Raw genomic sequence first — 15,643 nt, forward strand, 5'->3', positions numbered from 1 at the left:
ACACCGGTCTGTCCGATTTACGGCTGCCTTTTCTAGTTCGTAAATCCTAAATACATTATTTACAATACGAAGCCATTCAAGAATGCCGAATAGGTACGTAAATCGAGTTACGAAGGAATTCCTTGGTAACTTTAACGTATGTCCGTTTGAGAATGAGGACCAGTGTTCGTCGAACAGTGCTGAACTTGAGTGCATAGTAGTAAAAATTATTAGAATAGTAGGTATTAGGTAATAATATAGGCAAGGAATTCCTTAGTAGCAAAGTGCATAATAGTAAAAGACAGTATGAAGGTCTTTTCTTTTTCTTTCTTTTTTATACCTCCCAGTCCTAGCCTCACAGTAACACAAGAATAACAGAATAAAGAAAGATGTTGACCAATGACTTCAGAGGAGCACTGGGGAGCACAAGACCAAAGCCATCTGAGTCATCATGCCTTATTAACTCTGACTGGCTCTGGAGCACATGGGGGCCTCTCACGTTACACTGCGTGATGGGGAACGAGATGGACCGTCATTCACCAGTGAGTAACCTGAATCTCTGTTTGGATGTATAGACAGAGTGTTGAAGGGGCTGATCATGATGTGTTTGAGCTATTGATCAAAGTTGACCTTGGCAGAGCCGACAGACATCTGCCGCAGGACCCCAGACAGAGTGGTGGTCCTGGAGAACAACAGGGCTCAGCTGTGGCATCTGATACTATACACATACAGAGCCGATTAATAGAATAGAAGAGAGTAGAATAGAGTCATTCTATATCAACATCAACTATCAAATCGAAATATTACCATCAGAACCATTCTTCTACGCAGAGAGTTGGACGACGTTCCACTGTCAAACATCCCTGCCCAAACAGGAAGTCTATTAACATTCTACTCACATAGAAATAATACAATATTATTGTGCCCCCCCCCCCCCCCCCCCCATATTCCTTCGTGTATTTTATAAATAAGAACTGAAAATGAGTTGAAAAAAGTGAAATCATTTCACGGCGTCTGTGCGGCCTTGTTTATTCACTGTGTCCATGGGAACAACGATGAACACAGCCATAAAGGTCTGGTTTCCTTACGTGGAAAAGACATAGCACTATAAGTCCATTTATTTTTCAGATCACTGTATAACTCATAAATGTTGAGACAAGTAAAATCTTTGGTTATTAGTGATACCAATTCAACGTTATAGCCACATTTTCAAATGTTTGCTCTCTTGGGCAGAGGTGTTTAGAAGGCTGTGATGTACAGGCATAGACAGAGTTGTTTAGCAGGCTGTGACGTACAGGTGTAGAGACAGAGTTGTTTAGCAGGTTGTGATGTACAGGTGTAAAGACAGAGCTGTTTAAGCAGGCTGTGACGTAAGGCGTAGAGACAGAGTTGTTTAGCAGGCTGTGACGTACAGGTGTAAGGACAGAGCTGTTTAAGCAGGCTGTGATGTACAGGCGCAGAGACAGAGCTGTTTAGCAGGCTGTGACGTAGGGCTGGGCGATGTAACGATAACGATAAATATCGCGATATATTTTAATAATCGATATCGAATATCGAAATAAAATAAAAACGAAAAATCTTTTTTTTTTTTTTTTTTTTTTGACCTGCAACAGGGCAGTTTTAAAACCAGAGACAGTGGACAGACTTGTCTTTCTTGCCTGCAACTTAAAGTAATGGCTTTGCTTGTCCAAATGACAATACTGACCAAATTGAGATTTATTTTTCTCTTGTCCATTTATTTTGTTTGCTTTCTAATTTAAAATACAGTTTGAAACCGTCTGTACACAGTAGGCTATGTGTGCTAGCAGAACTAGACTCCAGTCACGAGTCACGGTGCACATGTGCGGTGGTTTGTCCACCAAAAAAAACGCCAAAATATCGAAAATAAACTAGCAGAGCCAGAACTGTTCAACTCCCCTGGAGCCACAGCCAGCAGAGAAGCCGGTTTACTTTCGCTTTTAAACCAGCTGCAGCCTGAGAACTGGAGTGTGAGGGGATGTAACACTAAAGATGGCGGCAATGACAAAGAATTGCTGCAAAAGCAATTAATCTGTTGTTAAAAAAAAAAAAAAAAAAAAAAAACATTTTTTTTAATACTTATAACAATTCGATAATTATCGATATCGAGAAATATGATAACATTATCATATCGTTATCGCGATATGATTTTTTTCCATATCGCCCAGCCCCGTGTAAAGACAGAGCTGTTTAAGCAGGCTGTGATGTACAGGCGCAGAGACAGAGCTGTTTAGCAGGCTGTGATGTACAGGCTGTAATAGCCAATTCAATTTATCTTACCCTTTCCTTAAATTTATGCTTAGTCATCTTAAATGACAGTATTCTCTAGTCTCCAGGCCTAGGTTACCGGACAAGCCTTAAAAGCACTTCCCGGACAAGACTTAAAAGCACTTCCCGGGAGCCTTAAAAGCACTTAATTTCTTGTCATGTCTGAAGGTTTGGGTAAGGTGACGGTGACATTGCTTAAGAACATCCTGCTCCATTCCATGTTGGTATCTGTTTGATCCCACTCCACTTGTCAAAGGTGAAGGCCATTCTGTTCAGTTACGTTTTGCAGCTGGCATATGTACAGTACGTGGGAGAAATAGGGTATAAAACATCTTGTATTTTGATTTGTGGGCAGCATCTCCTTGGACAGACTGCCTCTGTGAACTCTGTGTTAGGGATGTGCTCTTTACTGCAGTACAGCTCTGCGTATAGGAGCGTGCATCAGAACATGTGTAGGCTTAATTCATGACACTGCGGCTAACCCACAGTGTTACAAAGGGTCAGACTAAACCGAATATATATATTTATTGCTTGAGATCCCATGTATAATATTTGTATATCGTCTGATATCCCTTGTATATTCTTTGTACATATACACGGAATATCCCTTTACCCAGGTACAGGCCAGACCATAATATTCGTTCTCCTATTGGACAGCGACCCCCTAGGCGCCACGGCCATACCCCCAATGCCGAGTTCAAAGCCACCCAGGCTTTGTCACTGTAGAGACGCCCACACTCACTCCTGATAGAAAACGTATCGACGCCATTGTTGTTGACGTTAGCTTACATGCTAACGTTAATGGCAGCGACCATAGCATTGTGGCTCGGCTAGCCTATCATCGCTTAATAGAGCTAGTGGATGGATAAACAACGTTATTTAACATTGCAGAATGGGTACAATTACAATGCGGCTCAATACAAACAATTGTTAAGGGGCCCAGGGGGTGTAGACTGTTGTAGTTTGAGCTGATTTACACCATGCTCCAAAAAAAAAAAAAATATCTGCCGAGCGATCTGGCGCGGGGCTCGATTCAAGGTGAGCGGGGAGCGAGCGGAGAGCGACTTGGGGGCGGGGTCAACATGATCGATTAGCGGAGCGGACCAAGCTTTAAAGAGCGAAGAGCGGATTTCTCGGCCGCGCCGATCCGCTCACGTGGCCTGCTACCGACCAGGCGACCCTGCCAGTAGAGACCCTAGTGGGTTCTAACGTAACTGACCAAGCTCACGGGGGGGACCAGGAGGGACATGACATGACTTTACCCCCCGACAACGTCAACGGGACAGTCCCCGGAGAGCTCCAGGATAAAGAAAACGCTCCAGGGACGGAACCCGACCCACTACCAGAAGAGAAGCGCGCCCAGGAGACGGACCTCGAGGCGCGCCCAGAGAACAGATCTCCAACGAGCACTGCCAGAAGCCGATCACCTCCGTCAGTGTCTTCCCCCAGCGAAGCGGACAAGATGCTGGCGCAGGCATTCATCGCCACCCTGGCAGCCTCCACAGAACGCGATCGACTTCAAGCGCAACAACTAAGTGAGCGCGAACATTCTACCATGGAAAGAGAACGCCTCCAGGCTCAACAGACGAGCGAGCGCGAACACGCTGCAATCGAGCGAGAGCGCTTCCAGGCGCAACAAAGGAGTGAAGACGACCGCATAAGACTGGAGACCAGACGCCTTCAGACGGAAGAGAACATTGAAAGAAGCCGCGCCGATGCGCAGCACGCCGCCGCCAATGCACAGCGCGACGCCGCCAATGCACAGCTCCACGCCGCCCATGCCAGCGCCAATGCACAGCGCGACGCCGCCAATGCCCACCGCGAAGCACAGCGCGACGCTGCCCATGCCCAGCGCGAAGCAGAGCGCGACCGGCTGCAGGCGCAGATGGTAGAACAATTGATCGCCATGGCGACACCCCCTCTCTCCGCACGGAGCTCCCGGAGATCATCCCGACAAGGGTCTAGGGCACATTCCCCTACCCGACCAAGCGACCCGGGACCCCGCCAACAGGAGGATCCTGTCTGCGTCTCCGAACCCCCTCCCCGGCCGGTCCATACGAGACCCAGCAACCGGGAAGAACCGGCCTACGTCGCCGAGAGACTGAACAGAAGACTCCAGGACCTAGCAGAGGAAGAGGAAGAGGAAGAGGAGGAATGTCAAGCCGACCAGCAGCAACGTACTCTGGACCAGGAGGCCCAGTACAGCCCCGACCAGCAGCAACGTTCTCTGGACCAGGAGGCCCAGTACAGCCCAGACGTCAGCCCCGAGTCACTGCGCTACAAACCCCCGACTCAACTCACGGGTGAGTTTGACGCACCGTCAGCACCGAGGAACAGCACCTGGGTACCCGGCCCCCGGTACCCACCAAGTACCAACCCACGACAACACGTAAGGGGAGACTCGCCCAGGAGGCCTCTTCCCCAACGCTCACCGATGTGCCAGCCATCCATGGCATCGTACCTTGGCACACCGACGTTCCCGGATTTTACACGCGAGGACAGAGCACAGTACACGGAGCTACGGATGTGCTTAGAGACTATGATGTCCGACGTCCCCGACGAGACGTACAAATATGCTATCCTCCTCAAGCACCTGAAGGTGCCCAGAGCGCATAATATAGCGCTGGCATATTCCAACTCAAGTACCCCATACACCGCGGCTCTAGTAGCCCTCGACCAACGTTATGGACGCATATGGGACTACGTGATACAGGAAATAAGAGATATCGACCGCCTCCCCCCAGCCAGAGACAACAGAGCATTGGATGACCTCTCTATCAAGGTACAGTCCCTGGTAGGGATGCTGGGGTCCCAAAAGGAAAAAGGGATATACGAACTGTACGCTAACTCTAATGTAGAAAGGATATTAGAGAAGCTCCCTCCCGGCCGACAAGAGCGTTTTCGGCGGCAGAGAGACCACCGCGACCCCAACGGCCCAGAGGCATCCCTCCTAGACTTATCTGACTTCCTCGCGAGAGAAGTCAGCAGCCTACGACTGGACACGTTCGTGTGGAGTGGACCAAGCCCAAGACCAGGACCTCGGGGATCAAATGATAACCGCCGGTCGGTGACCGTTATGCACCAAGCCGAATCAGTACCGCAGCACAAGAACCACAACACCCCCTCGACGAAAGAGGAGTGGAAGATTGAATGCCAGTACTGTGAAGGGGAACATCGGCTGTATCAATGCGACCCTTTCAAGAAGCTGACCACGGACGAAGTGAGTCAGTGGATCAAAGACCACCGCCGCTGCTTCCGCTGCGCGCGCAGCCATATGGCAGCGGAGTGCCGCTTGAAGAAGAAGTGCAGCAGGTGCGGCGGCGCCCACTTGGAGGTCCTGCATGACATCAACAGGCGTCCGCCAGGACAACAAAGTGGGCCCGTCACGGTAATGTACCAGGCCGAGGCGGTGGCACCAGTACCGAAGACCCACCAGACCGCCCCCTGGTGTCCCGACTGCTACAGCAGACACTGGGAGTCACGGTGCCACTCGGACGACCGCGAGTCGGCACCACTCCAGAAGATCCAAGGCAACCGACCAACAGGAGTGCTCCATATAGACCAGCATAGCGGGAACCCCCGAGTGCTCATCAAACTGGTCAGAGTGCTCCTGAGCTACGAGGACAAGGTCCTGGACACTTACGCCGTCCTAGACGATGGGTCTGAAAAGACTCTCCTCCTCGCTTCCGCCGCAGCCCAGCTGGGTCTGCGGGGTGCCAAAGGAACAATGACCATACGTACCATCAGAAGAGACCAGAAGACCATAAAGGGTAAAAATGTCTCCTTCAAGATAGCAGCGGTGGACCAGCCAGAGAAGCAGTATAGTATTACCAACGTCTTCACCAGCCACGACATAGGCCTGTCACAGTACACCTACCCCATCCCACAGCTGATGGCGAAGTATGTGCACCTACGTCAACTACCTATACCGCTTATCGACGGCGCCACACCGACCCTGCTCATCGGCTCCGACCACGCGGACCTCATTCTCCCAATTGAGGCGGCCCACATCGGACCCAAAGGATGCCCAGTCGCGGTTCAGACCCGACTGGGGTGGACGCTCCAGGGCCCCCTCTACGGACTTGACAGTCAACCCACGTCTACACGCTGCCTACACACAAAGGTGAGCGACACCGGCCACTCTCCCGTACAGCCCGTTGAGAGGCTATTGACATTAGGCGAGAGGCCTGTGAGAGAACCGTGGGCACAAGAGGGAGTTCCGAACTCCACCCCCATCAGCTGCGCTCCAGACGTAGCTGACCTCGAACCCACCACCCCAAGCGACTCCTTGATGGGGCGGCCGGAACCGGCCCCTCCTCAGACGGGGTACAGACCAAACAAGAGAAACAGGTGGAGGCACAGCCAAGCACAGATCAAAGCAGTCTCAGGCCCGCTTCCTCCTAACCCACCCTCCATCCCTTCCAGCCCGTCAGAAGCGGGTCAAGGACGGGGACAACTTAAAAGTGGACACAGTCGTCGTGATCATAGACCAGTCACTACCCCGAGCTGCGTGGCCGGCCGGCCGCGTAAGCAAAGTGATCACTGGTGCCGACGGAAAGGTCAGAGCGGCAGAAGTTCTCGTCCAGGGGCGGACATACACCCGACCCGTGGCGAGGCTGATAGAGTTGCCAAGGCTCCCCGACTCTCTTAATGACGACCATGACCCCCTGACTTTGTGAATTGCCCTACTCCTCACAACGGACATTGAGTAGTGGACAAGGCGGTTAATCTGTCTCTGCTTATCTAATTAGGTGCGGACTAATTAGGAGGCGGCTGTTACAAAGGGTCAGACTAAACCGAATATATATATTTATTGCTTGAGATCCCATGTATAATATTTGTATATCGTCTGATATCCCTTGTATATTCTTTGTACATATACACGGAATATCCCTTTACCCAGGTACAGGCCAGAGCCAGACCATAATATTCGTTCTCCTATTGGACAGCGACCCCCTAGGCGCCACGGCCATACCCCCAATGCCGAGTTCAAAGCCACCGCCAAGGCTTGTCTCAACATGCTCAGGTTTGCGCAGTAATACGAGACAGAACTGAGGTTGGCACTAGATTATTCACCTTACGTATAAATACGTTGCAGGTGGATACAGCAGTTAGTTACCCTCAAACGAGTTAACCCAACAAGTTGAAGCCTTCATCACGAGTCAACGACCAAGTGAAGTGAGCAACTTTGCGTCTAAATAGAGCACTTATAACCGCGTGCGAATAGGATAGTAAAAGTGTCAGAGCTTAGTGAAATAACGTCAAGTTCGACCTAGTTAAATGTGAAGTACCGTGCACAGGAGAATCTACACCGGCAAATGCAGAGCCTTTTCCGGCTGGATTATTATTGCTTTGGTACTGTGGCTGCTGGAGCAGAGAACCGTCTACCCCACTGCTGTGTGGGATTTACCCGTGAGGAGCATCACTCGAGCCCGTCTCTAGGAAGAGGCTGGCTGGCTTTCATCCAGGCTGTCCCGCATACTTGGATTATAGTTGCTGCTTTTGTCTGCCGATCAAGGGGAGTATTATGTACCGCCTCCCGTAGCTGGAGCTTATTGATTCCTCGTTGATCCAGACTTTTGCTCCCGAACATTCCTCTCCCCTGCTGGCTTACAACCGGAGGGAACCCCCTTAGTATCTCCAGCTGACCTACGAGTGTGCCTTATATAATTCTTATGCTACAGGTGGTATTAATTATATCCATCGTAATATGCTCATGGACTTACGCTCTTGACCTATTCATGCACATTCTTCGCCTTACAAGCGCGACTCTAATTCTCAATACTGTAATATAATATTGCTGCTCTTCTAATAAATATTCCAAACAGGACTTTCTTTGTTAAGCCGTGTTATTGTGTGGGTGTTCATCACATATACCTGTGTACTGTATGGCCAGTAGTAATGTACATAACTCAGTAGTGGTTTAATGATACCATACTTATCAATACAGTCAGGGAATTGTACCCCTCAGTTACACACAGCCTTGACGTTACCTTTCCAAAGTCCCGGACATCGAAGAGGTCGAAGGCCTCGAATAAGTCAACCTTCTTCATCCCAAACACCTCACAGCATGACATCAGGAACGTCCGGATGTTCTTCAAGCACAGGAACTGGGTGAGGAAATATACACTTCAATTAAATTCAATCAAATAAAATTGCACGCATGAAACATGCAGGCAAATGGCACATTCTAAAGGGGAACTACAAGATTATTTTGGACCTACAATTTGTTATTTTGTTATATATACTTAATGTATTAAATCAGGCATCTGTTATACTATGTTATTTTACCAAATAAAACAGAAATACACCCTTATATACATAAGTTGCACGAGTTATTGCTACGATCATGGGACAGTTTATTCAAGATGTGTGTACATAACCAAATAGGCCTATTACCCTCAGCTTGAAACAAGCAGGCCATGATTACAATCTGCAATGTCAATTTCTTGAGCGGCTCCGTTGACAGTGAATAAGGAAACCAACTTTGTGGACACCGTGGCAGAAATCAGCATGTTCTTTTACGTGGGAACATAGGTAGTATTCTAATGAGTCTAAACAGTCTATGAGTTCACAATGTTAATAAGTATCCATAAAGAGCCCACACACTAATGCTTCAGCAGGGTTTTGTACCTCACAGCATTTCAAATTGCATTTCAGGCCAAACACTGTTTTAACTGCTGAGAAGTAGAGCGATGACATAAGCAATGGAATTACGGGGATGTGCATAATAATACAACTTCTTTGTTCCACAAAGTCAGCTTCCCCAACATGCTACACAGTAAATGGAGCAGCTCTAGACCTTGTTTGTGTCATTAGAGTTTAGGTTAGATTAGGTTAGGTTGAGTTCAGTTCAGTTTGGTTGAGTTTGGCTTGGTTCAGTTCGTTTCACTAGATTCTAACTGTCCGTGATCACGTATGTAGGTAGGTACATGTACAGGTACAGGGAGGCTGTGAGGAGTAAGGGCACCCACTGACTGTCATCACTTACTCTGTATTCTTCAATGCAACGTTTCCATTTGGGACTCTCTTCAAGCAGGGACCAATATTATGAATGAATGAATGAATGATTTTATTTCGGTCCTGTTTTACAAAGCAATGTACAGTAGTAGAAAATGTATAAAAGAAAGAAAATGACCGAAAAGGTGTAGGCTGAAGCCGAGGCTTATAATTGCCTACCCTTTTTACATTACATTATTTACAAAAAAAACGAAGAAAAAAACATAATTCTGTACATAATTTTGCAAAAACGAAGGTTATCCTATAACCCTAGTTATATGAATATGGCGAGCGCTCTGCTCTATTGGAACTGTCCCTTTAATCATATGCTATTATGAAAACTTTCAACCACATGCATGCACCTACACCTGCCTGGCCACACCCACATCCGCTCACATATAAGCGGGGCCATGGCCATACTACCAGCTCCTTCCCCAGTCTTTCACCGCCGAAATGGAAGACACATGGGGACCTCAGTGAGTCAGAGCAGAGCGCTCGCCATATTCATATAACTAGGGTTATAGGATAACCTTCGTTATATTTCATATGGCTTTACGCTCTGCTCTATTGGAACACAAGAGCGGAGTAGAGCGGAGAGCCCGACAGATGTACCCGCTGAGGTCCCCTACAACCATCAGAATCCGGGGAGGGGACGGGAGGGAGACCGGACCCGACTGTGCGAAGAGGGTTTAGCACCTCAAACGCACAGGGTGAGCAGACCGTGGGACTTACCTTTGTTTAGAAGGGCCCGCGACTACTCAGACGCGCATCCCACACGCCACCAGGGAACGGACGTGAGCAAAACCTCCCCGGTTCTGATGGTTGTAGGGGACCTCAGCGGGTGCATCTGTCGGGCTTACGCTCTGCTCAGCTCTTGTGTTCCAATAGAGCAAAGCGTAAGCTATAACGAAGGTTATTCTATAACCCTAGTTATATGAGTAATAGCGAGCGCTTTGCTCTGACTCACTGAGGACCCCACGGTCTTCCGTTTCGGCGGTGAAAGACTGGGGAAGGAGCTGTTGTATGGCCATGACTAGAGATGTTCCGATACCATTTTTCCCTTTCCGATCCGATTCCGATACCTAAGCTTTGGGTATCGGCCGATACCGATATTTATCCGATACCAGTGCATAAAATTTTTTTTTTTAAAGAATTATATAAATTATACTTTTTTTTTTTTTTTTTCAGATACTGTTATACTGTTTTTTAGTAATAACTAGAACGTATGGTATTTATTCAACAACAGGTGATTGTATAGATTTGTATTAGTATCATTAATCAATGAGTATGGGCTGCAGCACTGCAGATATACCCTACTCCAATGATCCACACGGACATTAAACGGTGTTGCACTCGCTACTCAGTGGCTCTGCAGATATACCCTATTCAGTCTGTAAGCTAGTGGCAGATAGAACGTTCATGTTGTGATTTTTGATGCAAAATAAATATTCAACATTCTCTTTTGAAACTCCGCCTCAGACTCTTATCCTTTGGCACTTGCTGTACTTTGCTTGCAGGTCTGCAGCCATTATTGCTGGATTATGTGAATAGCACCAACTTTAGACACGGTAACGTTATCAAGCTAAGCTAACTGACCTAGCTCGCCTTCCCGCATTGACATTAAGATAACGTTAGTAATAGTCAGCTAACGCTAGTCCGTAGCTACTTAACTTAAATACAATTCACCGTGGGTGCATTATTGTTGATAGACGGTCACGGACAGTGTTAGGTCCTGGAGAAAGGCAGGCGATCATCTGATTTGATGTAACGTTAAAAGCGGATGTTGTTCCAACTAGCTATCTTTCCAGCTAATGCTATCATAACACCAGCCAAACACATCCCGATTCCCGTCCGAGCTCCCCGTCACACTGCACTGTCGGGGACAATGGAATTTAAGAAAGTGTATCTGCTGTTAAAATGACACAGCATCACACTTTAAAACATGTTCATTTTATAATCCTCACTCTCCGCAGGACTCGGCAGGAGATAAATTACATCATGGGATCGGAGGCTAGAATTTACGTGTACTCGCCGATACCGATACCAGCATTTTAGGCAGTATCGGCGGCATTTCCGATACCGGTATCGGTATCGGAACAACTCTAGCCATGACCCCGCTTTATAGGAGCGGATGTGGGAGTGGTCAGGCAGTGAAACGAGGTGAAAGCTTTCATTTTAGGTTATGATTAAAGGGACAGTTCCAATAGAGCAAAACGCTCGCTATTACTCATATAACTAGGGTTATAGAATAACCTTCGTTATCACGTTATAACGTGATGTTAACGTGATGTTAAAACAATAAGTTATCGCGATATAACGTGATACTGATCTTTTTTTCTGTTTCTGGTGTGGCAGCAATATGCTTCCGTAATGTTATAATAAAATATAATTAGGATAATAATAAGGTTTTATATTTATGTATCACTTTATATTTGAATAATTTCTTAAATGTATCGAACTATAAATTTGTACTTCTTTGTCACAGTTATTCCATAGTTTTACTCCTTAATTTATTAGTTCATGTAACATTGAGTGCATGAAGACATGTGCGTGTCTGTTCTACCCTGACAACACACCTGTCACAGAGAATATTATTCAGGTGTAAATGGTAAATAAAATAGTGCATTTATATAGCAGCTTTTATCCAAAGCGCTTCACAATTTTGTTCCTCACATTTTACCCATTCCTCACACATTCACATGGCAGAGACGGCAGAGGCAACCATGCAAGGTGCCAACCTGCTCATCGGGAGCAGTTAGGGGTTAAGTGTCTTGCTCAAGGACACTTCGACACGCTGCCCGGGAGCGGGAATTGCAAACAAAAGCTTCCACGTCCTGGAGTCAGGAGTTAGAGTGGATGAATATGTGGGACCAGGAAGTCGGTTTCACTTCATATGTATAGGGCAGTATGTGTGGTCGATACATGGTTACAAGATAAATAGATTTTCATAAATAGTAAAGTGTATAGTCAATGTATATGTGTAAATATTAGGGGTGGAACGGTTCACAAAATCGACGGTTCGGTTCGTATCACGGTTTTAGGTTTACGGTTTTCGGTTCGGTATACTTTTTTTTTTATTTTATTTTTTTACACTCCAAAAATACCATACATCAACATAAGATATATAGCCTAAAAATAATCCAACTTTTCAGTTATTCTCAAGGACGTAGTCATGCAAAAACTGAAAGAATGAGGCCATTTGACATCAGGCACATTATTTTGACAGTGACGGTTAGAGCTAGGAGAGATTTTGGTACAGCAAGAGGGGAGGCATTGCTGATTTAAACATGCTTCTCATTTATTTGGTAAAAAAAAAGGTTTACCTTTAATAATGTTTGGCACACAAAGACCGAACTGACTGAAAAATATAGGCAACATTTGTCAAAGTATTAACTCGTCATTCAATATACCCCCCTTCCCCACTAATCGAACTGGTGTCGTGGAGTCACTTCTCTGTGAGCGTTTCCACGGTTAGCTTCCATTAGTTAGCTCGCGGCTAAAGTTAGTTAGCTCATAGCTAACGTAACGTTATATAACCGAACAATACACACATGCCCCGAATGCGTACTGTACGACCTCCACGGTTCGGGGCATGTGTGTATTGTTCGGTACACGGTTCGAATGCGTACCGTTCCACCCCTAGTAAATATTAGGATATAATAGGATATAATATGGAAGTCTATTGATGAGTATTAATCACTGAATAGTAGAGAAGGGTAGGATTAAATGTTTATACTTCTTCCTATACCATTCGGACATGTTAAGTTAATATTGATTATTTGTTTGAACTATTTTGGTTTGTTGTTGCATTGTTTTCTTCTTTTATGTATTCAAATTTTTCACATGTTCCAAATAAAGTTTGAATTCATTAATTCATTCATTAAGTGTGTATTTAGATTGGATTTGATTCAAATGTATTATACTACAGCATGAGTACAGTACAACGAAAGTAAGTCTGGCATCCAACCAGAGTGCAAATGTAACAGTAAAGTGCAATAGTAATATACATAGTAAGATACAATGTACAGATGATTAAACTGGGTACAAAAATAACAAAATATTTAATTAGAACTACTGAGTGTAGTGCTAATCAGATGTATGTACAGAGTTGTAGTATTAATATGTACAGTGATACAGATATACAGACAATAAGGTAGTAAGTCGTACTGGCCAGCATGCTTTAGTAAGAGTAATAATAATAATGAATAATGACTTGGATTTATATAGCGCTCTTCACTGACCCAGAGCACTTCACAGAGTCCATTATTCGTTCATACACAGTCATACCGGTGGTGGTAAGCTACAATTGCAGCCAGAGCTGCCCTGAGGCAGACTCACGGAAGCGTGGCGAATAATCAACGCCTACGGCCCCTCCGACCACCACCAACATTCATTCACATTCATACGAGGCAAGTAGGTTAAGTGTCTTGCCCAAGGACACAACGGCAGTGGGATGGACATGGGCTTGAGCGGGATTCGAACCACCAACCCTTGGATCATTGGACAACCCGCTCTACCCCTGAGCCACGCCGCCCCACAGAGAGAGTAGGTAAGCAGGGAGCGAAATTATATATATATATAAATGTACATATATAGTATATACACACAGCACTATTGTACATGCTATCATACAGAGTTATATGGGTAGACTATACTATGAGGTAGGTAGTTTTGATTATTATGATTACTATGATTACTATGATTACAGCGTAGGGCAGTTGTATTCCCCACCATGTTACCAAAGTTGATGTGGACAGAGGAGACATTAGGTATATATAAAAAGATTTTACAACTAGTTATGAATTTTTATTAATTTCTACATTAATACGCTCCTGAATATAGGGTTTAAACATCAGGCTTTACCAATAGGATACAATACAACTTCGATTTCTAAGACATTAAATATCTGGCAATATCACAGATTTCGGTTCGATACCAGAAGGGTCTGATGGGTGACTTCTAAACGTAGTCCGTTAGGGGTTAGCTTGCCTATTACCAGCTATTACTGTCATTAAGTGATCTCGTTACTTTCAATGACTTTTGGATAACTTTGCCTCCGAAATCCATAGAGTGAAATAGCCGATTTATTCCAATAAAACTTCATTCTAAATTGACTGCAATTTCAATAATGTACCACTGGTAGTGATGCACCGATGTGAAAATTGTGGCCTACACCGATAACCGATATTAATATTGCTGTTCTCACCGATACCGATATTTACATATGTCGATATCACTGTATAGAACACTTTTTTATGATAATCAAATAAAGAGCTATTTTCCAAAACACTTTTTTTTTTTTTACTTTTGTAACTTATTTTCAGAAATGACTTGATATTTTGAAACTATTTAAGGCCAAAACATGTAAAAAAAAAAATTATAAAAAAGTAAAAAAATTATTTCTTGATACCAATGTGTAAAAAAAACTGCCATATCGGCCGATATTATATCGCCGGCCGATATATCGTGCATCACTAACCACTGGGAATAACTATTATTTCAATCTAAAATTATAGTAGCATAATCTTAAAATGTAGCATAAAATGCAATTTTATCTTTAAACGCCTGTTACTGTTTTTGTTTTCAAATCATAAATCTAATCCCATGTAAACTGTGACTTCCCAACTCTGACGTGTGCAGTAAATACAGAGTTGTACCATAATGATCTGTTCTAGAGGATGTGAGAATAGATAGGCCCCTCTTTATCACCACAGCTCATCGTGGAGACGCCTGTGATTAATGCACCACCACAGCGGCCCTGGGGGCCCTCTTCCTCTGTGATTGCACCAGCACAGCGGCCCTGGGGGCCCTCTTCCTCTGTGGGGGAAGTGGACGAGTGGGTTCATAAAGTCATTAGATTTGTGGTCCTAACTAACTGCAATGAATGACACATAGCTCCAATATGCGCTTTCACTTACAACGCTTCTGCTTCTCAGACTCTATGGCTTCACTGGCCATGTTCTGAAACTTAAAGGGTAGTTCAGTCTCTCTCTCTCTCTCTCTCTCTCTCTCTCTCTCTCTCTCTCTCTCTCTCTCACACACACACACACACTCTCACTCTCTCTTTCACTCTCATACTATCTCACTCTCTACCTCTCTCTCTCTATCTCTCTCTCTCACACACACACTCTCACTCTCTCTTTCACTCTCATATTCTCTCTCTCTCTTTCTATCTCCATCTCTCTCTCTCTCTCTCACACACACACAACACTATCCCACTCTCTTTCACTCTCACTGGCTCTCTCTCTCTCTCTCTCCAGTATACTAGCCTATGAGATGATATTAATTCATATTTAACTTTACGCTCCATGCATGTCTTTCACTTTACACTGAAGCCATGGCTAAGATGCAGAGTGTGTGTGTGTGGGGGGAGGGGGGT

At 45.4% G+C, this 15,643-nt stretch overlaps 1 protein-coding gene across 1 annotated transcript in view; it reads right to left on the bottom strand.

Annotated features, from left to right (window-relative positions):
* Positions 1 to 15,643, bottom strand: part of LOC311238773 (guanine nucleotide exchange factor VAV3-like) — a 132,024-nt gene that overhangs the window by 113,355 nt on the left and 3,026 nt on the right. Inside the window, exon 2 of the mRNA XM_084326958.1 lies at positions 8,259 to 8,375. Coding sequence (XP_084183084.1) covers positions 8,259 to 8,375 — 117 coding nt within the window. The remainder of the gene's footprint in view (positions 1 to 8,258; positions 8,376 to 15,643) is intronic.

This window comes from Notolepis coatsorum (genome assembly GCF_963971535.1).
Source record: "Notolepis coatsorum genome assembly, chromosome: 13".
Lineage (NCBI taxonomy): Eukaryota > Metazoa > Chordata > Actinopteri > Aulopiformes > Paralepididae > Notolepis > Notolepis coatsorum.